Raw genomic sequence first — 23,017 nt, 5'->3', positions numbered from 1 at the left:
GACGATAATACGTAAAAATACTAAATTTATTTCTATATTCGGTATAAAATAATTGTTTATTAGGTTTTTAGTTTGCTATGTTTATGGTAAATAATTTTCATTTTTATTGCCTCTGAATTCACATGAGGACAGAGATGAGGATATCTATGGAAAAGTAACCACAAGAGGAATTGTTACATCATTTAAAAAATGTTGGGAAGTTTATTGTTTCCCATCGAAAAGTAGAAAATGCCAATGCGGATGAACGTATTGTAATTGTGATAGAAGTAATTCCAAGGGTGAAGTTTATTATAATTAGTGGAAGTAATACCAATGGTGAAGTTTATTATAATTAGTTACCTGTGCTTCTTTTTATATGTAGATGTTTCTGGTTTTGAGAATAAATCGGTTGAACGACACCTAAAATTTAAAGGAAGTATTTGCATACCCAGAATATGCCCATCAAGGGTTATATAGCTCAAATTTCCTTTAATGGTAGGCAATTATTCAATGCAAATTAACTTTTTAAGTGACTGAAACATTAAATAGTTTACAATATAGTATGTCACTAAAAATATATTACTTTTAGGTACAATAAGGGCCCGATACATTTCAAAAAGTAGAATATTATTTTATATTAAATGAGGTATTGTACTAACAATCAATTTATATTAATAATGGAGATTAAAAAATAACAGAATAAATAGGTTTTTTTATACTACAAAAATAAACTATAGAATACAACAGTATTTAAAAAAATAAATAAAAAGTGAGGTTCCGGCCGAGATTCGAACTCCGGTCTCTCGCTTCCTAGCCCGACTCCTTATGCACTGCTCCACAGTAACTTGCTTAGCGATGATTCAATGACGGTATATAAACAAAAAAACAGGTTTATAACAATATCTTGACGATTTGAACTGGCGCGCGGAGCGTGCTGACCAATAGCGCCTGTTATCACCTGTGACGTAGCGACCAACCTGCGCAATATCATACCTTGTATTCTTTGTACCATGGGTTCCATTCGTACCATAAACTTTGGTACGACCAATATCGGAGATGAATATCTCACCTCTGTAAGAAAGTCTTAGATACTGGCTTTTGTCAATGCCATGCATGAAACTGTTAGATGTGTTTTAACTCAAGAAAGGGGGATACAATATTTATCTAAGATCATGGTGATTATCTTCTTCCCTCACATAGAATCTACAATCAAGTCAAAATTGCTAGATCTTAAACTACAAAGATAAATCAGTTTTAGTTGAATATCTTTTAGAAACAAAAATCCAACTTGCTTCTGTATACGTAATCTATTTAAAATTCAGTGAACTCTTAAGCTCGCTTTGTTATTTTCCGCTTTTCCTCCAGCTCGTCTGGAAAACTTCTCTTTGGCGAGACGCGTGTGTCTGCGGCACTATTAATTTAAGAAACAATCCTTCCTCAAGTCTGGCCTGCTTTGTATTCCGTCGCTTCGCTGGGGCGTATACTTTTCTTCTTGCCCGGAACCGGTGCAAGTAAAACGATTTTCGGTAATATCGGGTTTGTAGCGTTTTTACGGCATACATAAATATGAGCAGGGAGAATTTTATTAAAGGTATGTGTGTACTAAGAGAAACTGAATAAAATTTAAATTTGATTTAGTCAGTTCCCGGCTTTTAAAATTCAATTTCAAAATACAAAAGTTGTCTATTTACCTAATAGTTAAATCCTTGAATATTTTGCTAATCATTTTAAATTTTCATTTTACGTATTTATTTTAGTATTTTAAGCAAAAAATCTGTGCTTAGCCGGTGTAAGAGCTTTTTTTGCTCGGTGCATTTTAAAAATTCTGACCGCAGCGCTCAATACGGCAGAAATTAGAAGATATTCGGCTCTTTTAAAAGTACCTAAAGCGTTTTGGTGTATTGTAGTGAATTAGTGTTTTATGTTGCTATTTTAGGACAAGCAAAATTTTTTGTAAAGGATGCATTTTTTTCATTGTTAATAATAATAGTATATTGTTTTTTAGAAATAAAATTGATACTTTTGTGGCGAAGCTGTACATTTAACGAAATACAGACGAGGCCCCAAAAGTAATTTTTACTACGAATAGAACATGCTATTTTTTTTCAAACGACCACAAATATTTTTATAAACAATTTCAAACATTCTAAATAATATAAAAATATTTAAAAGTAATACCTTGTAAGTAAATATACAGGGTGTTTCAAAAAACATGTGCCATCTCTCATGGGGAGATTCTAGTGTTGGGCAAAACTGTTTTTAGATAACAGTTGAAACTGTAATAGTTATTTATAAAAAACAGCTTAAAATAACAGCTTAAAAATAACTTTATTGTTAAATATCTGAAAGTAATAAGTAATATCTTTTAATATGAAATTCTATAATATATACAGTATGTCCCCGGATTGTCTTTATAAGAGGAAAAAAACTTTTTTATTGTTGACATTTTAAGAAAAACGCGTTCTTCATACAAAATTTTGCTTCTTCTTCGAAATCGAAATTATGCCACCATATAAACGCCTTTTTATTTTTAGAACTTCAACCACATATTTGGAAAAGTATAAACGGGATTAACCATAGAACAAGCAAACATTTTTATGGAGAATTCATTTTTTTAAAAATGACAATAAGAAAAAAGTTTTTCTTCTTATAAAAACAATCCGGGGACATACTGTATAAACAAGGATAATATCTAATTAGTAGTATTTCAAGAGATTAATTTTTCTTAGTGCGATTCCAAATAATTTGAAGTCTCTATAATTTAGCCTTTAAGCTTGATTTTCATGCATCCGGTGTCCGACGATATGTTGATACGACATTAATTTCATTGGTTGAATTTAAAGGCTTCGATTGGTTAACCGTTTCTAACCAACCGAAATCTTTAAATTCAGCCAATAAAATTAATATCGTATCATCGTATCGTCGGACAACGGATGCATGAAAATCAAGCTTTACTTATTTTAGAAGTTGAAAAGTAATATCTTTATTTAGTGTATTTTTAGTATCTATTGTTTGTTGTATCATTATCTCTGAATAGTAAATTTTTTTTGAAGGGCTTTAAATCGCATCAAAAGCAACGAATATACATTATTTAAAATTAATATTATCCTCAATGTGTTTGCTTCCTTTTAAACAATATTTTCTTAACATAGTGTTTTTATTCTTATCACCATCTATAACGGTATAGTATTTGGTTTGACAGTGGTGAAAAATATCGACGGTAATATATTTTTTATGATTATACAAAAAAAACTATTACTTTGCAACTATTGTAATAATTTAAGACTGGGAAAAGTTAGAAAAACTCAAAACTTTTTTTTTTTCTAAAGCATTTCTTTAGAAAAATATACATATTACTGAATAATTAATTAAATTGTTATTTCCATTTTTTATTAGGTACTTCTCATTATTATAATAAATTAATTAATCACTAAATTTCTAAGCACCATTCACATTTTCTTAAATTAAATCTTAGTAAAATTGTCTTTGAAGAGTTTTAAAATGTAGCAAAAACAATGAAAGTACATATTTAAAGATATTAATAAAAATAACTAAGTAACTGAAACTTAATAACTAAGTACTGAAACATGCAGCACCATATCTCTACCTCCGCCCGTTATGCTCGTAACAGGTTGAAAAACAATGTATCTAAAACAACTGATGCGTTATTCTCCAACCTGTTTCGAACCTCAATCGACAATCGACCGATGCAACAGCGTTACTTTTCCACTCCGATTATCTCGACCGCCGCGCGCCGCTTCTTATGCTCGTAACAGGATAAAAAAAACAACGTACCTAAAATGACTGCTTATTTTCTATACGTTATTCTCCAACCCATTGCGAGCCTCCATCGACGATCGACCGATGCAGCAGCGTTACTTTCCCACTCCTGTTATCTCGACTACCCGGCGTTATACTCGTAACTGTTTCAAAAAACTGCTTCATTCATATCCTATTATTTTTAAGCTGTTGCAAGCCCAACACGACCATCGACTGATGCAGCTACGTTCGCCGTAGCACATTCCCCACTCCGTTGTATCTCGGCGCCGCGCCGCCTGTACCGATGGTTGTCGAAATAACATGTTTTCCATACTAGTTGTTATTTGGAATTTCTTCGAGCCGCATAGAATATCGCGGCGGTGCAGAGCGCCGACTTCGTTTCACGATCGGTCGATATGTACGTGTCGTTATTATATATCTTTTATTTTTTAGAAGTAGTAACGGTTGCGTTATGTTATTTCTAAATAATTGTTATAAAATAACAGATAGTTAAATAACAACCCATCACTAGGGGATTTCTCAGGTAAAAATAAGATTTATTTTTCATATCAATATAGATCCGATTCTGCTTTGTATGCGTAACTACAGGGTGTTAAAATCTTAATATTTTTTCGATTTATTATAATTTTCTTCCGAGTACTTTTAGCGATTCGAATGAAATTTTGAGGGTAAAAGTTACTATAAATGCGACATATTTTAAAGCTAAAAAAGTGTCGACATATACAGGGACGTGCATATGGGTTATCATTTGAATATTTTTCTACGTTTTACTTTTTACATTACTTTTACGTTACTTTTTCTACATTTTTTTACATTACTTTTAAGTTTAAATTAGAAGAGACTCGGCTACCACATATATCGATCGCATTGACATAATATTAAAATAGTGACTTTGTCATAATATTTAAGTATTTTAGTTTTTAATAGTGCAGTTATTGTAACTATAAAACACTCAGATACGACGTTTATGTGGTGTAACGCTGTTTCAGGTAGTAAAAATTAAGTGTAAAAGAAGTCGAACTAGGCGTCGGCGCGTCGTGTTGTGTTGACAATTTCAAATGTAAATTGCCGAAAAAAATGTTAACGCGTAAAGGAGGGCGCAATTAGGGCGTTGTTGTGTCAATAACATTTGGTAACTCAATTTTCTCGGATATTCAACTTCTCTGAAACAACATTTTATAACAACATTCTTTGACCAACCTCGAATTAATGGTTACTGAAGTGATCGCTTTTAATGCTGCTTGAATGCTGCTACTTAAAATATTTTCAATGTTTCCGCATCATTTTAAAAAGGGTAGTATTTTTGTTATTTTAAATGGGGTACACCCGGTACATTAGCACATTTTTGGAATCTACTGTTTAAGGCATTGTTTAGTAAACTTGCAATTTTCCATGCTAACTAACAATAACAACTAAAGAGCTTCAGTCCGAATTAAGCTACCCTTTTCATTAATTAAACTATTAAGCTAGACTTGATTTATTTAAAGCGAAACGCTCCGTTTAATTTCGGTAACGAACTGAAAAGGCCGTACAAAAACGGGAAACGGGTTCCGGGGAAGAGTCCTGGTCTCCTGGTTCTTTTGTATCGTTTCCCGCTTGTTTCCGCTTTGTCCTTCACGTTGCTCTTATCTGTTTACACCTCGTTACACTGCAATCTCCTCAAGAACGGGCCATGAAGGACTACAATGTATCAGGTTTCGTGGATCGCCAGAGGAGCAGCAGGTTTAAAACAAATAAGACAATTAATGGGATTAAAGTGAGTTAAGAGTTTATTAAGCTGTACTGTTCGGGTCGCTCTCAAGGGTCGGGTAAACCGGGTGTGTGGCCGAAGGAAATATATATGTATTATATTTCCTACATCTGCCTAAGACTTATAGCCCGATCCCCATAACCCATCTGTGCTCTAAGCTCGCCAATCTCGGTACCACCGAAGGCATTCTTTTTCGTCCTTCGCCTTTTTCTTCATAATATTCCTTAACATGCCGCAAATCACTTCGATATTTCGTTCGGTAAGTTAGAAGGTTTCCGACGTTTACTCTAGTAATCTTCGTACCACATACTGTTTCTGCGTTTTCCCGTATATCTTCGTGCGCGTGACACTCAAATAGTGTATAGTTAGCCGAGTCTGACGCTTCGCAATATCAGCATGTAGGAGAGCCAGCCTTGCGGATCCTGTTTAGATACTCGCCAAGCACTCCATGGCCAGTCATGGCTTGCGTGATGTAGTAGTCCATGTTTGCTTGGGCGCATTTTATCCAATCTTTAATATTAGGTATGAGAGCCTTTGTCCATCCGCTATATGCTTCCCATCGTGTTTACCATTGCTCTAGTACAATATTTCTGGCCTCTTTCCGGAAGGAAGTTCCATTTTTATATATTTGGTTTCTTTTCTGGATCAGTAGACTGATCGGAGGTACCTTAGCAAGACACAGTACCGCTACTGTTGGACATGTGCAGTATGCCGATGCAACCCTGAGTGCTAACTTCTTATTTATCCTTTCTAGCATGTTTTCGTAATGCTTGAAGCGCATGGATCTGTCCAAGATAGGCAATGCGTAGAGTATGGTCGAATAAACTACCGAAGCCAGAAATCTTCTTTTTTCCGCGCGAGGTCCTCCGATATTGGGAGTTATTCTCGTCAGTTGCTGGATGATGCCAGTCGTTTTATCCCTGATTTCTGTGACATGTAAAGTCATTCGCATGCCCGAGTCGAACCAAACCCCCATGTATTTAACCTTCTTTTGAGGTTTTATAACTAAATTATCCAGCTTTATGCTAATAGATCCCTTGCCTTGCGTTGTCCAAAGAGAACGACCAGCTCAGTTTTTTCTGGGGCCAGTTTGAGGCCCATGCTTTCCAACTTATTTTTAATCGCTAGCGCAGCCGTCTGAAAATAAGTTGGAAAGCATGGGCTTCGACCGCAAAGCATAACTTCGACCGCAACGTGTCTTAGACCGTTGGAAGATTCCCATTCCAATTTATGGATGGAGTCTTCCAGGTTTTTGTATTCCGCTTTAAGTTGGTTTTCACTTGGGAAGCAGAACGGTTCTGGTCCAGTTATCAGTGCCGCATGCCGTTCTAATTTTATTCGAAACGTGTAAAAAATATGATGTAGGGTAGAGGTGAGGTGGGTTCAACAATATGTTGTTTTATTTTACGTTCTGAATAAATGTTGGTTGTTATTAAAATTGTTATAAAAAGATAAAATTCTAATAAAAATAGATAAGTTATAATAATTATTTATTAACACAAACATCCGATAGGCTACTGAAGCAGGTAAGTCAAATAGACGTATCTAAATTCTTTGACATCTAATCTTTGACAAGTAGTAAATAAAAGCAAAAATGCAAAAAATATACAATTAGTTAATTTTAAGTGAATTTCATAAATTATCGATTTACTACACGTATGTATATTATACAGGGTGAGTGTCCTACGATGTTCTCTATGGGTATCTCCGAAACTACCGGAGATAGAGAGTCGGTTAATATTGTGGGGTCATAAATATGCGACTTTCAGATTTTTGAAAAAGTTCATGGCTTACTAGATATTTGAAAAAAACAAATTTTGGCTATTTTAAAAATTCCCTAATTCAATTATCATCTATTTTAGACAGAAAGTTTTCAGATAAAAGTTGTAGATAATCACATCCCTAATGAGTTTGTGTTTTCCGATTTTTTCTGAAGCCTGTCATTTTTGACATATGACAGAAACATATGGCAAGGCGTTTCCTTTCATGAGCCTTTCTGTGACTGAAAAGCCCGATACGTGATGTTATCCCTTTTCCGTACTCCGGACATTCAAAAATTGTATTACCTTGTTGCCTCTTTACTGTTTGTCGCTGATAACTGAGTTCTCAATTCTTCTCCATTGCGTTATATTGTCTGCTGCTTCTTCCTACTGATTATGCATGCTTATCCCCTTTAAGTTTTCATGGAAAATATCCTTGAGTTGTCCATGCGGTTTCCTCTTACCGTCTACAAGCTCACAATAAAGAAGATATTTTGGTAGGCGGTTTTCCTTAAGCGAGATTTAGTAATCATGACTTCAGCGGTCTCGATAGCAAAAATTATAATACGTCTGTTCGTGGCTTTCAAATTTTTCAGAATTCTGAGCAGTGGCGTATTAGAAAAAAATTGGTCAAGTGCGATTCGGACTCGGGCACAAAGAGTTCCGTACAGTTCATTATCTATACAACATTAGACACTATATTATTATAAACTTTTTTCCGATTTAGCTGAAATTTTGAATGCGCGTATAAATAATTAAAAAAAATGAAGAAACACATTACTAAAAATTGTATTAATCAATAATAAATATGTAAAATTTAAAAAAAAAACGATTATTAAAAAAGTCGCCTTGACTAGAATTCGAACCTGCCTTACTACTGCTTCAACGTCATAGCAGCGGAAAGTCCTAACGCTTTAACCACGCTGCCACCCAGGACTTGAAAGATTCTATGTAAAATTCTTACTTAAAAGATAATGTTTAGTGAAAGTATTTTTTTATTCATAAACATTTATTTAATTCTGTTTTTAGTATTTGTTCTTATAGCGGCAACATAGATACATTATCTGTAAAAATTCCAACTGTCTAGCTATAACGGTTCATAAGATAGACCTTTGTGGCAGACGAACGGACGGATAGCGAAGTCTTAGTAATGGGGTTCCCGTTTTTACCCTCTGGGTACGGAACCCTAAAAATAGATAAATAGTAGTACAAAAAAACTCTTTACAGCACACAAGGACATACTTCTGTTTGTTTGTAAAAATCTGTAAAATCTATCTGTAAAAATTTCAACTGTCTGGTGATAACGGTTCATAAGATAGACCTTTGTGACAGACGCACGGACGGACGGACGGATAGAGAAGTCTTAGTAATAGGGTTCCCGCTTTTACCCTTTGGATACGGAACCCTAAAAAGTATTTGTTTATTTTATATATTTCTGTTTCGGCAGCAAAATGCCCAAAATATTTTCAAGAAACGAATGGAAATCAATATTTCAAATTTCTTTATTATTTGGAAGTTTAAATAAAGGTATATTAGGGGGTATATTTAGTGTTATGAGCGTAATAAATGATTTCCTGATAGTAAACTTTAAAAGCAAACCGACGCGACATGCGAAACAGCTATTGTAGTATCACGCGAGGTGTTCGCATGCTAACTACCACACACATATATGTAATAAAAAGCTGTTTATTTTTTATTTTTAAACGAAATCTAGAAGTGACCTAGAAAGAACACATAAAATCCAACAATACGACCCCCAATTAATTTCATTTTTTCCTACAAGGCTGTATTTTGTATTAGATAACTTTGAAAGAAAAAAGTACAATACATAATTTAAAGACGTACGATTTAGTACGACAAGCCATAGACAATGTAGATAAATTTGGTGTTAAGAATAATAATTTTAAAAAATATGTGGTTTATCATTTGACAAATTTATATTCTTTGATTAATTCTAATAAACATTATGTTATGTGTGCTGCGATGATTTTCAATGTAATTTTTGGATAATAATCGACACTGTTTGTTAGGACATAACACTGATGAAGGCTATATTGTTAGCCGAAACATCGTGTCGCGCTCCACAACGAATCAGGAACCTGTTAGTGAAGAACAACGATCATAATGACGACAAAATTATAAATTATTTATAATTTGCAAATACATTATTTATAATCGCTCTTGAAGTTAGCGGTTACCGTAGTAACCGCATAGCGACGTGTTTAGCTCCAGCCGTCGCGCTCCTAGAGCCGTAGTTCCTCCTGTTGCGAACAGAAGTAACTGGTAACTGCTGAAACTGGCTATCGACGCTCGACCTCGGCGGCGACGTACTTGGTTTCAGCAGTCGCTGGAGCGCTTCTAGGGTTCCGGTTTTGCCTGTCGCGATTTGGTCGGTTACTATTGGCGTTGGTGCTCCTGTCGCTACGTTACTTTCGAAATAGCGAATTTTGGTATGTACTAGGTATAGTATAAAATAGCGTTGTTTGTAAGATAAAACGCAAAAGCAAATAAAATAAAATAAAAATATTTTATTTGCATTTATATAAGTTTTATTGTTTATATCTTTTTTAAGGTTAGGTTAGGCCAATATTTTTTTTAGCAGTGGTTTGGACTTTGTTCTTGATTTTAACATTAAATATATTATATTGCAATACACATAAATATGAGCTGTTGATTTTATTTAAACGAATAATCCAGTAATATTACGATTTAAACCTGACAATATTCAGAAAGTTTTGAAAATTGGTAGGTATGTTGGGGATAGCATGAGGATTTTTTTTTCACAATAAGGAGCCGTCCTCTGCCGGAAACACTGCGACCTGTGAGGCCTATTGTGTTTCCCCTTTCTATATTTGCACCCATTCTCCTATCCCTGTGCCCTGTACTAACTTATGCTGGTCCTTGATAGGATGGGAGCATAGTTCCTCCGGTTCTAGCCTAGCTTTCCCAAATAAAAAGTGTCGCTTGCGCTCCAGAGCTTCGCAGTGACATATTATGTGTTCCGCTGTTTCAAGATCTTTATCGCAGAGTCTGCAGCAAAGACTTCCTTGATATAGATTGAGCTTGTTCAGGTAACACTTGACAGCCATATGTCCTGTCAAGAGGCCTGTTGTAATCCGCAATTTATTCCTGCTGAGCATTAGCAGTTCTTTTGCGGTTTTAGAGCTAGGTCCTTGGATAAAAGCCTTGCTGTGCCTGTGCCACTGTCTGTTTCTCCAGTGGACATTCTGCTTTTCCCTGATTCAGAGTTTTAGTGCACTACGGGCCATATATTTTAGCATGAGGATTACTAAACCGAAAAGTTCCCACCCTTAAATAGTGTGCGTCATCCCCCAGGACATCGCTTCTACCCCCATTTTGAGTTTTTTTAGATAATCTCGGCAACGGTGCAATTCTTGACAAAAATACTTATATAAGAAATTGTTCTTTATAAAATTCTCTATCAAAAAGATAATTACACTTTTTTTCTAAAGTTTATAATAAAGTGGCCAATAGGGCGCAAATATAAGGGTTGGTTATGACTAGCACTATCTGCAGTTCAATCTAATTTAAAGTTTAATGTTTAACGTTAACAAAAACCAGTAACCACTAAATTATACTTAGAACTTTAATATACATTCTTCTACCCTTCTAAAAAGGGTGATTTGTTCTTATTTCCACATCACCCTAGGTAAAATATAAAGGTATATATAATAAAGTTGCGGATTGTAAATCTTATGTATGATTTACGATTTTCATATTTATAGCAAAGTAAGAACGGACCATCTAAAGTAAATATCTAATATAGTTTTGATATCAGAACAGTTCTTGTATTATTAATAATTTTTTAGAGAAAGGCTGAAAAATACATATTTTTTTATTTATTTATTAATATCTCTGAAATTATCGAAATATATTTACTCATGTCTTAGGATTATGTAAAGTGATCTAAAAAGAGGCCAAAAATGCAATAATATACAGGGTGTTCCATTTAAAAAAAATCATCTCGATCGCTTTTTTGAGCCACCCTATAGAAGTTAAAATATTTTCCTGAAATACATCCTAGTATATAATTTAGGTTTGTACTTAAACAAGGAGCTACAGATGCCCGACGCACTATTGCCGGACCCTGTATATTAGTATAGATTTAAATTGCTGACCGTCCACAGACTAGTCCTTAAAATCATATTTTCAATAATATTAAGAAAGTTCGTAATTTTGTCCGTACAAATTTTCAACGTTATCTACATACCTCGTTAGGCGTAAATTAAACAAACCTTGAACTTCAATTAAAACAAACAATAACTAGCTTCGAATAAGAACCCGTATAGTCGTTATTAATTTTGCTCATAACGCGAATGTTTTCCAATCATTCAATCTCTTTATTTCAATTAGAAATGCTAACTGGCAAAATGTCAACCGAAAAGGGCGTAGGTAAAAATAGATTTTGGTATTGACTAAGCTCACCTGATATGTATAGTAACGTCACATTTTATGGCGAATGGCGCGGCTTTAACAATTTACGAGCAAGTTTTAGGGCCTCGTAAAGGGGTTTTACACTATATCATTTTACTGTTTAAATTTCTTTGTTAAAAATGTTTTTAGGTTAATCCAATCCATAAACAAAGAAAAAATTACAATGAAATATTGGTGATCTATAATTTTTATAAAATCGTCTTTGTTGTAGATTGAACTATTTCTTCGTTGATAGTATTACTCAGAGGTATTACTATTGCAATTAAAAACTTGTATTAAAACAGCGGACGTATTACTGACTACTTTATTGTTCCGCCATCTTCTTTCATCACTTTTGACAGACGACTCTCAATCTTAAGGTCGTCCCACACGTACAATAACTAAAGGTAACTTTACACATAAAAATAGGAAAACAGAAAACAATAAAAACACTGAATGACCACTAAACATGCCCCCGGCCTTGAAAGAGTCAGCTTTCAACCTCAATCGGCAATACACAAAACTTAGCAAAACTCCGTTTCACAGTTCCACTTGATGTCTTGATAGTAGCTACTCGAGCGATGCCGTCTGATCCTGGATGAAGTAAGACGATTCTACCGAGTTTCCATTGAAGTGGATGAGAGTGGTCATCTCTGAGAACAACAAGAGACCCAACTTGAAGTGCTGCTTGCTGAGTTTTCCATTTGGTGCGTAACTGAAGCTCGCTAAGAAACTCACGAGTCCAGCGGGACCAAAAATGTTGTTGGCACTGCTGCATCAGCTGGTATCTTGAAAGGCGTGACGTTGAAATGTCTCTAAGGTCTGGATCGGGAAGTGATGTTGCCGGTTGTCCGATAAGGAAATGAGAAGGGGTTAAAGCGGATAGGTCATTGGGGTCTGAGGACATGGGAGTGATTGGACGAGAGTTTAGGATTGCTTCAACCTCTGCCAATATAGTGCAATACTCTTCAAAAGTAAGTTTTACGCTACCGATTATTCGAGTCAAGTGTCTTTTAGCCGACTTAACACCGGCTTCCCAAATTCCTCCGAAGTGAGGTGAGAATGCGGGTATGAAGTGCCAATTTACGCCAATATTAGATATACTATCTTGTAAAGAATGTTCTTGCGATTTTAAAAATTGAGATAATTCTCGTAACTCTGAATTGGCTCCTACAAAATTTGTTCCGTTGTCGGAATAAACATTACTTGGCTTACCACGGCGTGCTACAAACCTCCGGAAGGCAGCAATGAAGGCATCCTTTGATAAGTCACTCACCAATTCTAAATGAGTGGCCTTGGTCACAAAGCACACAAATAGCGCAATATACGCTTTAGAAACCTTGGCTCCTCTTCCCTTTTTTGAACTCAAATATACTGGACCTGCGTAGTCTATGCCAGTATTATAAAAGGGTGGAGCAGGAGTAACACGCGCTTTTGGAAGATTACCCATGATTGGAGAAGGTTGCAGTGGTTTGCAGCGGTAGCATTTTATGCAGGAATGAACAATTTGTTTAGCCAAATTGCGACCAGCCAGTGGCCAATAACGTTGACGAATTGAATAAAGCAGTTGTTGTTGTCCAGCATGGAATAATCTTAGATGCTCGTGTCTAAAAAGCAATTTTGTAAGATGGTGCTTGGACGAAAGAAGTATTGGATGTTTGACATCAAAACTAAAATTTGATTGACTAAGACGTCCACCAACACGTAAAATACCCTCATCGTCTAGAAAAGGATTTAAAGAAAGAAGCTTAGATTGCCTTGGCAACGCATGACTCCTTTGCAACGTTTGAATTTCTTCTGCAAAATCATCCTTTTGAGATATCGTAATAAGGTATCTAAGAGTATCAGATAAATCCTTTGCCTTGAAAGGTTTAAATTGCTTGTCAGTGGGATTTCGACAATTGTATATGAATCTAAGACAATAAGCGACCACCCGTTGAAGTTTCATTAAGTTTGAAAATTTATTAATATTAATCCAATTTGAAGTTTGAAAAGCTGCGAGAATTATTTTTTGTTTCTTAACTTCTGGGAGTTCTCCTTCAAAAGTAGCTGCAGAATAGGGCCATTGATCTTTAGGTTGGCTAAGCCATTGTGGGCCATTCCACCACATAGTACAATCCAAAAGAGCCCTAGGCAAAATACCTCGGGAAAGAAAGTCTGCAGGATTGTCGGCGGTTCGAACATGATGCCATTGGTTAGGTTGTGTTAACCTTTGTATTTGAGCGACTCTGGTTTGAACAAAAACTTGCAAAGTACTTGGAGAAGTACGAATCCAGGCAAGAGAGACAGTGGAATCGCACCAAAGAAATATATCATCAAAAGTAAAAGTCATTGAATTTTTCACTCGATCAACTAGCTGTGCTAACAAGAGAGCACCGCACAGTTCTAATCTTGGAATTGTTAACGATTTTAGAGGACTAACCCTACTTTTAGCTGTCAAAAGCTTTACCTGAATCTCTCCGCTGGAAGATATACTACGAATGTATAGACATGCGCCATATGCTTGTAAAGAGGCATCGGCAAACCCGTGTAACTCCAACTTAACGATTGACGTATTTGAAACAAATCTGGGTATTTTTAAAATGTTAAGTACTGGTAGTTCTTGCCGTAATTGCCGCCATTGATTGTCTATAGTAGCTGGAAGAGACTCATCCCAGTCAAGCTTTAAGGACCAAAGTGATTGAAGAAGAATTTTTCCTAAAATGATACATGGGCCCAAGAGTCCCAAGGGATCAAAAATCTGAGCTATATCAGACATTATAGTACGCTTGGTAAACTTATTTAAACTGATAAAATCAGCAATAGTGTACATTAGCTGATCGTCTTCATAAGACCAATACAAACCTAGAATCTTGGTTCGTTGATCCTTGCCAATTTTAAGAATAGTAGAAGGATTTTGAATGTGCTGAAGAATTTTGGTACTATTAGTTGCCCATTTTTGAAGTTGAAAACAGCCTGAAGAAAGTATTTTTGAAATTTCGTCACATATTGTTAACGCCTCACTTTCTGAATTGCAACTTATCAACAAATCATCCATATAGAAATTGGATGCCACGAAATGAGATGATTGTGGGAATATTTTGGAATAATCTATGGTCAATTGCTTTAAACATCTTGTAGCTAACCAAGGAGCTGATGCAGTACCGTAAGTTACTGTTTGTAATTCGAAAGTTTTTAATTCCTCTGAAGAATCGAAACGCCATAGAATATTTTGGAGATGTTTTTGTGATCTATGAATCTCTATCTGCCGATACATTTTAACAATATCCGCACAGATGACAATAGGCCCCTGTCGGAATCTTAATAAAATGGAAAAAAGATTATCCTGAATGGTAGGACCAACTAGCTGCAAACTATTAAAAGAAATTCCATTATCAGTTTGTGCCGAGCCATCGAACACAACCCTAAGCTTAGTAGTTTGATTATTTTCGTTAACAACTGCATGATGTGGCAGAAAACCAGAATTAGAATGTTCGTCAATTTTAGATATTTCTCGCATATGACCAAGTTGAATATATTCGTTCATAAATGCTGCATATTCTTCCTTTAACTTTGGTTCACGATTCAATTTCTTCTCCAAAGAATAGAATCTTTTGGTAGCAATTTCACGAGAATCACCTAGAATAATAGGATCGCATTTTAAGGGAATATGAACAATAAATCTACCGTCGTCTTTTCGCTCGGTTGTTTTAGAAAATATGTCCTCGCAAAGCTGTTCATCTGAGGAGAATTTCACATTTGAACCAGGTGGAACAGTTTCTTCGACTTCCCAGAACCTTTTCAATAAAGAATAGATTTCGTCGTTTGAACTTGTACTAAAATTGCACATGGATTGCGCAGCAATAGGATCATTGTATAATTTTCCAGAGACTACCCATCCTAGAACAGTTTTTTGTAACGTAGGTAAATTAGGTCCTAAGCGGAACTGACCAATGCATAATAAATTGTAGAACCATTCAGCACCAATTAGAATATCAATCTTTGAAGAAACCGATAAACCAGGATCAGCTAACCTCAAATTGGAAGGAATATTTAAATTTGAAAGGTCGAATGACTGGAATGGTAAACCTTTATTAATTGTAGGTAGAAGTAAACATGAAATATCAGCTTTGAATGAGTTATGCATGGACACTACAGTAATATTGCATCGCTGTTTGATTTGAAAAGGAGTTTGAACGATACCCGAAACAGAAATACTTACTGGAAATGTCTTTAGACCTAATCTCTTACATGTATCTTCTGTAATAAAATTGGATTGGGACCCAGAATCTAATAAAACTCTGCATGTTTGAAAATATCCCTTTGAATTTTTAATTTGAACTAGTGCTGTAGATAATAGAATATTATCCGAAGCAATGCTTGAAGTTGCAGAAAATGCGTTATTTGATGAAGTTGTTGGACGCTCTGGTCTTGAATTTACTTGAAAGTCGTTATGAAGAATTGTATTATGCTTTTGAGTACATTTTTTGCAATGTCCTGCTAGGCAATTGTTGATCGTATGAAAACCGCGTAAACAATTTAAGCATAATTTTCGATTCTTAAGCTGATTAAGACGATCTTGAGTTGAAAGCTTTAAAAAATCATTGCAATTTTGTATATAATGATTTGAACCCTTGCAAAAAATGCATTCAGTTTTGAACTTTGTTGAAATTTGATATGAATGAGATTGTATCTTGACCTCTTTGGTCATTAAAACTGTTTCTAAGAAATCGGCTCTTGAACGTAAAAAATCTTTGAATGTTTTTAATGTCACCGTATCCGAATTGCCCTGAGTTGTCGCTGCTTTAACTTGCTCCCATGCTCGAAGTGTTGATTTGTCTAACTTATGACTTAATACAAAAACAAGAAGTGTGTCCCAGTGCTCAACCGGTTGATTTAAGTTTTTTAATGAGCACAAATGCTTAGAGAGGCTATCTAACATTTTTCTTAAGTCACTTGCTGACTCTTTAGATAATGTGGGCATTTCGAATATGGCTTTGACATGATTGTTTACCAGAACGCTATTGTTATTATACCTTTGAAGTAAAGAATTCCACGCTATCTGGTAATTGTCAGCCGAAAATTCTATAGAACGAATAACTTGCATGGCACCGCCGTCCAATGCTGCCCTCAGGTAGTGAAATTTTTGAATGTTTGTTATACTTGAATTTTCATTGATAAGTGAATCGAATGTATCTCGAAATTCTAACCAATTATCGTAACAACCTGTAAATTTCGGTAATTTTATTTCTGGTAATTTTACATTGAAATCATTTTTATTATTGTTACTTGAGCCTACATCAAAGTTACTTGAATTACTCGATTCGCTATGAGAATTTGGAATTACCTTGTCAAAGATGCTTAAGAATTCCTTGCACTCAACTAATAAACTAAAATAATTTTTCTCAAAAGTTTCTCTTTCCAACGTTTGTGTATCTAAATCATCTGAACTTATCTCTATCTCTGTTTGAACTATCTCGTATTCTTGTATTAATTTCTCATATTTTTCTAAACGTAACTTTAATTCAGCAATCTTAAACCTTTCACGATCGGTAGGCGAAGTATCTTGAAAGGATTCCTTTAGGGTTTTAAAATATTTTTCAAATAATGTATGTCGTTGTTTGAAAACTCTACGTTTCCCTAAAAGAACCCTTGTCTCCTCGTTTTGCATTTTGATATTAAAACCTATTAATAAGAACTTGGAGCAAACCTATCTTCCCGTTGAAAGAAAAGGATAATAAAGGTAAATAGGAACGGACTCACCGGCAATTTGCGTCGTCGTTTTACCAATCCCGGGCACGGCTCTCAAAACGTATTTTTTTTCTGCTTTCGTCGATGTGTCCTCCCCTTTTCCGATGCAGTTGGACCAGTCCACTCTTCGCACCGCTTTTACTACGCAACTCCCCTATTCTGGATCGTCTTGCGCAAATGGACTCGTCCGGCTTCGACCTTGAACGATAGAAATTGATCGGAAAAGTATGGATTTTCTTTGAATCTTTGAAATAATTGAAGATTTCACCCAGCGATCCGGCTCGAAGGACCAAATATGTTGTAGATTGAACTATTTCTTCGTTGATAGTATTACTCAGAGGTATTACTATTGCAATTAAAAACTTGTATTAAAACAGCGGACGTATTACTGACTACTTTATTGTTCCGCCATCTTCTTTCATCACTTTTGACAGACGACTCTCAATCTTAAGGTCGTCCCACACGTACAATAACTAAAGGTAACTTTACACATAAAAATAGGAAAACAGAAAACAATAAAAACACTGAATGACCACTAAACAGTCTTAATTGACAATCAGTTCACAGTTTTTTGTTCAGTAAACTGAATCCATAATGAGAAAATAAAGTCAGGTATGAAGGTATTCTTTGTTTTTAATTAAAATATATTAGATTTTTATATGTTTTATGTCCATTAGCGGTTGTAAAATTGTTCGAAATAATACTCATGTGTTTTATCATGTGTAAAGTTTTACTAGTTTACCTAAAAAGCATAAAAAATATATAACTACTATATAATATACAACTATAATCAAAATAAAATCATACCTATAAATTGAAAAACTAATTTGATATTCTAAATATTATACATATCATTTCTTACCTACATTAAAAATTTATTATTATGTATCTATACAAAAATCTAAATATAGTGCACCAATATTTAGCCTATACTATAATTTATAACAATAACATAATAAGTATAACAATAACATTTACCTAAATATTCATAAAATATGCTAAATCTGTAATTGCTAAGCTGAGTAACTATTTTATGTATGTACAGTGTATACTATTTATTAACCATTATGGTTTCGTATAAATTCTTAGTCGGTTTTTATGAATAATGGATTGTTTGCCTTTACTGTCTTTAATTTTACAGTTTACACCGTCATGCGTCAGTAGAAATAACGACAAAGGGACCATGAAAACAATCTAATTTCTACCTATTTTCGTTAGTCAACAAAACGAGATCTCCGGGTTTAAGTTTCATTTCCGTAGATTTATTATGAAATGTTACTTTACGATCCTTTTTTGCTTTATCGAGATATTCCCCTGTCCGTTTCTGAGCTAATTGCAGTCTGTAACGAACTTCTTGGTTGTAAGCATCTATATTGTATAAAGGATCCACGGCAGACTTTTTAAATACTGGTGCTAAGTTTGGTTCTTTAGCAAACACCAAGTCATATGGGGTGTAATTATGGTAGCTACTTGGAGTGGTGTTGTAACAAAAAGCAAAATACTTAGTCCAAGTATCCCAATCTGCACGTGTCTCGTCTACATACATTCGAATAAATTCATTGAGAAAGCGATGATTTCTTTCACACGCCCCAATAGTTTGACTGTGATACGCAGTGGATGTTTTATGTTCTATTTTTAAAAGAGATGCTAATTTCTCAAAAACTTCATTCTTATATTCTGTGTCCATGTCCGTTCTGATTTCTTTTGACAGCCCATATATAAGAATGAAATTCTCAAAGACTGCTTTCGCTACAGTGTTTGCTTCTTTGTTTGGTATGGGAATAATACTAACATATTTAGATAGTTCACACTGTATAGTGATAGCATAAGAATTACCTTGATTAGGACCTTTGAAATGGACTTATTGTGTCAATACAAATTATATCAAAAGCCTTTTGAGGTGTGGGTGTTAATGTCAGAAGCTCCAAATGTTTTATTTTGGCTTTATTGACTTGACATTTATGACATGTTTTTGTATAATTCGCAACCTCCTTTGACATATTTTTCCACTTGTAAAAAGCTTTTCATTTTTTGAGTAGTCTTTTTTGACCACAATGTCCACCTAGGGTTGGATCGTTATGAAATTTCGTTATTAACTGGAGTTTTTCTCCTTTATCAGTTATCCTAATTTGTGGTGGGTAAACTAAAATTGTAAGTTTATTTAAAATACGTTGCCCTACTTCTTTAAATTTATTTATGGTATACCTATTAAAAATAATATCATTAGTACATATTCTTAGTTCATTAAACTTGCAATCATCAGCCATTTTTTCCAGCTTAGGCAATATTTGCTCTAAAGCAATATTATCGTTAATAATTGGATGTTTTGAGTAAGCGCTTACTTTGTTTTTTCTCATAATATATATTTCTATAAAATTGGCAACTATTTTAAATTTCAGTAAAGGGTGTTTTAGTACTTCGTAGTTATTTAGTACTTCATAAATTCGCAAATTTGGAATATGTTTTTTTATAATATTATTTGAAGTCATATTATTTGGTTTTTCTATTAAAGTTTTTGTCATAGATCGGGTAAGCGCCAGCACTTGGGCTGCATTGAAATGTATTTCCTTTAATGTGTCAATGTTTATACGAGATAATGCGTCAGCACTTACATTATCTTTACCTTTTATGTATTGAATTTCGAAATTATAGTCCTCCAAATCTAGGCGCATTCTAGTCAGTTTAGACGTTGGGTCTTTCATTGAGAACAAATACACTAGAGGTCTATGATCTGATTGTACTAAAAACTGCTGACCGTAAAGGTAGCACTTGAAATGTTTTATTGCCCAATGTATTGCTGTTAGCTCTTTTAAAATTGTCGATTTGTTTGTTCTCCTTTTGTAAATGTACGTGAAGCATATGCTATTGGTAACTGTTCACCATAGAAAATTTGTGAGAGAACTGCTCCGCAAGAATTATTCGAAGCATCGGTTGTGAGAATAAACTGTTTAGAAAAATCTGGGTATTGCAAAATTTTTGGACTGACTAGGGCGTTTTTAAGGTAATTAAATGATTCCTGACATTCCGCTGACCAAACAAATTTAGCAGAAGTTTCCAGGTTCGAATCCTGACAGGGTCGCAGTATTCAATACTTTATTAGTGAAGAATCTGCGACATGGTAACATTGATGTTTATATAATATTGCAACGCTCATCAAAATAATAAATTGTAACAGTGGTTATTCTAACTGGGTTAATGTAACTAGGTTATTATGATACATTGATGACCTGCTCGAGTTATTGTTATTTGGTAATATCTAAATATGAAAATGTAACAAATATTTTCCCTACACGGTAAACAAACCAACAGAAGTATGTTCTTATGTGCTGTGAAATCCAAACTAAACTTCTCTATTTTTTAATAATACTACTTAATAGTTATTAATGATACAAGTTCGATACGAACAACATAATGAAACGCGTGTAACATTAAGCCACGAGGCATTAGCCGAGTGGCTTAGTTACACAAGTTTCATTCAAAAGTTCGTTTCGAACGTGTAACGCGACACAAGGGACGATCCAAAGAGATTTGATTTAATTTAAAATATCAGAGATATTTTCGTAAAAACTGAAATTCAAAATTATCAGGTGCCGATGTTAGTCGACGCCGCGCCGTGGTAACCGTGCTTGTGGATTGTTTCCATTTTGACTTTGACAACTCAATTATTGATGTTCAATTTTGTATTAAACGTTCAGTTTTAGCAAAAAGCAAAAAATAATATTAATATGGGTGATTGTGATTCTGCACTATTTTTGAATTTTTTGTGGGGTACAGAAATGGAAAATATATTAAGCAACCCGTTGGCTATTAATGCCTTAGGGAAAATGCCGTATAAAATAGCGTTGTTCCTAAGTCTTCCAAATCCACAACAATACACTGGACATTGTTTCCGTAGATCGTCTGCGTCGTTGCTTGCAGATTCAGGAGTGGATTTATTAACTGTTAAACGACATGGTGGTTGGCGCTCTAACACAGTGGCAGAGAGCTATATAGAAAATTCCAAAGAAAATAAGAAAAAAGTGTCATGTAATATTTTGGGTAACATTTCTGGCAATGATGGGCCTTCAACAAGTTCAAGCAGTCAGGAAATAAATTTACTTTCTAAAAATTCAACTCACCTGTCATCGTCTGGAATTAATTTAACCAATTGTACTGATATTATAATTAATGTTTACAATAAATAAACGTATTTAGGTACCTTTCATTGCTTGTTTCTTATTTTAAAATTTGCGTGTTATTATGAATTCATAATAGCACTAGTGCTAAGTGCTATTATGAAAGCCATAATGGACATCCAAATGACAATGTTAAATATGTCATAATGACATTGTTGTAGATTATAGTTATTTACAGTACAAGTGTGTTTATGAACGTGATTACAACAACGAGTGTGAACGATTAGAACGACGAGGTCGTAGACCGAGTCGTTCTAATCACACGAGTGTTGTAATCAAGTTTAAACGCACGTGTCATGTACAACGTTTTATCTACAACCGAAAAATAAGAAAATGCTGTTTTAATTTTCGTTTATTAGTCGCCCACCTTTAACACCTTTAACTATGACAATTGTCACATTTATACTGAAAAGTCAGTTTGCCCTGTCAAGTAAACGCGAGCACTTTTTGCCCAAAAAAATCATTTTAAAAATTACGATGAGCGATTCCGAAAGTCTCCCTTCAGATGTAGAACTTGCCGCAGTACGTGCCACGGAATCATTATTGTCGGAAAAGTTTATATATTTAGATGTTCATATAGTTGTTTTTCATTATTATAGAAACTAGTTGTGTTATAGATTCATAACACCAATAGTTGTGTTATGAACCTCATAACGTAAATGAAATACTAGAAAAATAGTGATGTAAAAACGTTATAACTAAACGGTTGTAGATAAAATAATGAATTAAACTACGACTGGGGTGACCATGTAGTTGGAAATATGGACAGTAGTAGCAGAAAAATAAAGAGAAATTTCATGTCTAAAGGACAGTTAACAGTTTTTTTTTTCAATTTTTTCAGATATCACCAGAACTAGATTTTTCACATGTAGGTGTTCGATTTTTATAATTATTTTTTATCCATTTTTCAGGTGTACTAGTTTTTCGCTAAGTTCTCTGCAAAAAGCTTGGTAGTTTCTCTCTTGAGAATTGAGAAAATGCATCTAGAAAGTCTGCTCCTCAAGTGTTAAATTCCAGAAGAACCGTAACCATAGTTTCTCGATATATAATTACATACAAGGTATGGCTTTTAAATCTTTTATATTATCTGGAACGTTTGAAATTGTTTAAAATGGTTATTTATGATATAAGTGCTAAAAGTGGTATTTTATTTTTTGAGAAGGGAAGCTTGGGACACGACGCCGAAGTGTCCCATCCCTTCGAACAAAATAAAATCACTTTTAGCATACATATCATACAATATTTTTTTTCAAACAAGTTTATACTGGTATATTATAACAAGGTATTATTACTTTTTACGTTAATGAATAATTCATAATATGTCATTCTGCTTAAAGCAACCTGTTTAATAGCCTCAATAATTGTTAGTCGTTAAGAAAGATAAATCGGTGAAAGTTCGTAAAACGTGA

At 34.4% G+C, this 23,017-nt stretch overlaps 2 protein-coding genes across 2 annotated transcripts in view; both read right to left on the bottom strand.

Annotated features, from left to right (window-relative positions):
* LOC115890798 (rap guanine nucleotide exchange factor 4) overlaps nt 1-23,017 on the bottom strand; it is a 691,873-nt gene that overhangs the window by 559,909 nt on the left and 108,947 nt on the right. The gene's annotated exons all lie outside the window — the stretch shown is intronic.
* On the bottom strand, nt 12,057-17,969 carry LOC115890797. Its single transcript, XM_030911140.1, has one exon. It carries the CDS (start codon nt 17,351-17,353, stop codon nt 12,194-12,196), a length of 5,160 nt encoding a protein of 1,719 aa, XP_030767000.1. The 5' UTR covers nt 17,354-17,969; the 3' UTR covers nt 12,057-12,193.

This window comes from Sitophilus oryzae, unplaced genomic scaffold (assembly GCF_002938485.1).
Source record: "Sitophilus oryzae breed Bouriz unplaced genomic scaffold, Soryzae_2.0 scaffold_926_pilon_pilon, whole genome shotgun sequence".
Taxonomy (NCBI): domain Eukaryota; kingdom Metazoa; phylum Arthropoda; class Insecta; order Coleoptera; family Curculionidae; genus Sitophilus; species Sitophilus oryzae.
This window is presented reverse-complemented; position numbering and strand designations above follow the sequence as displayed.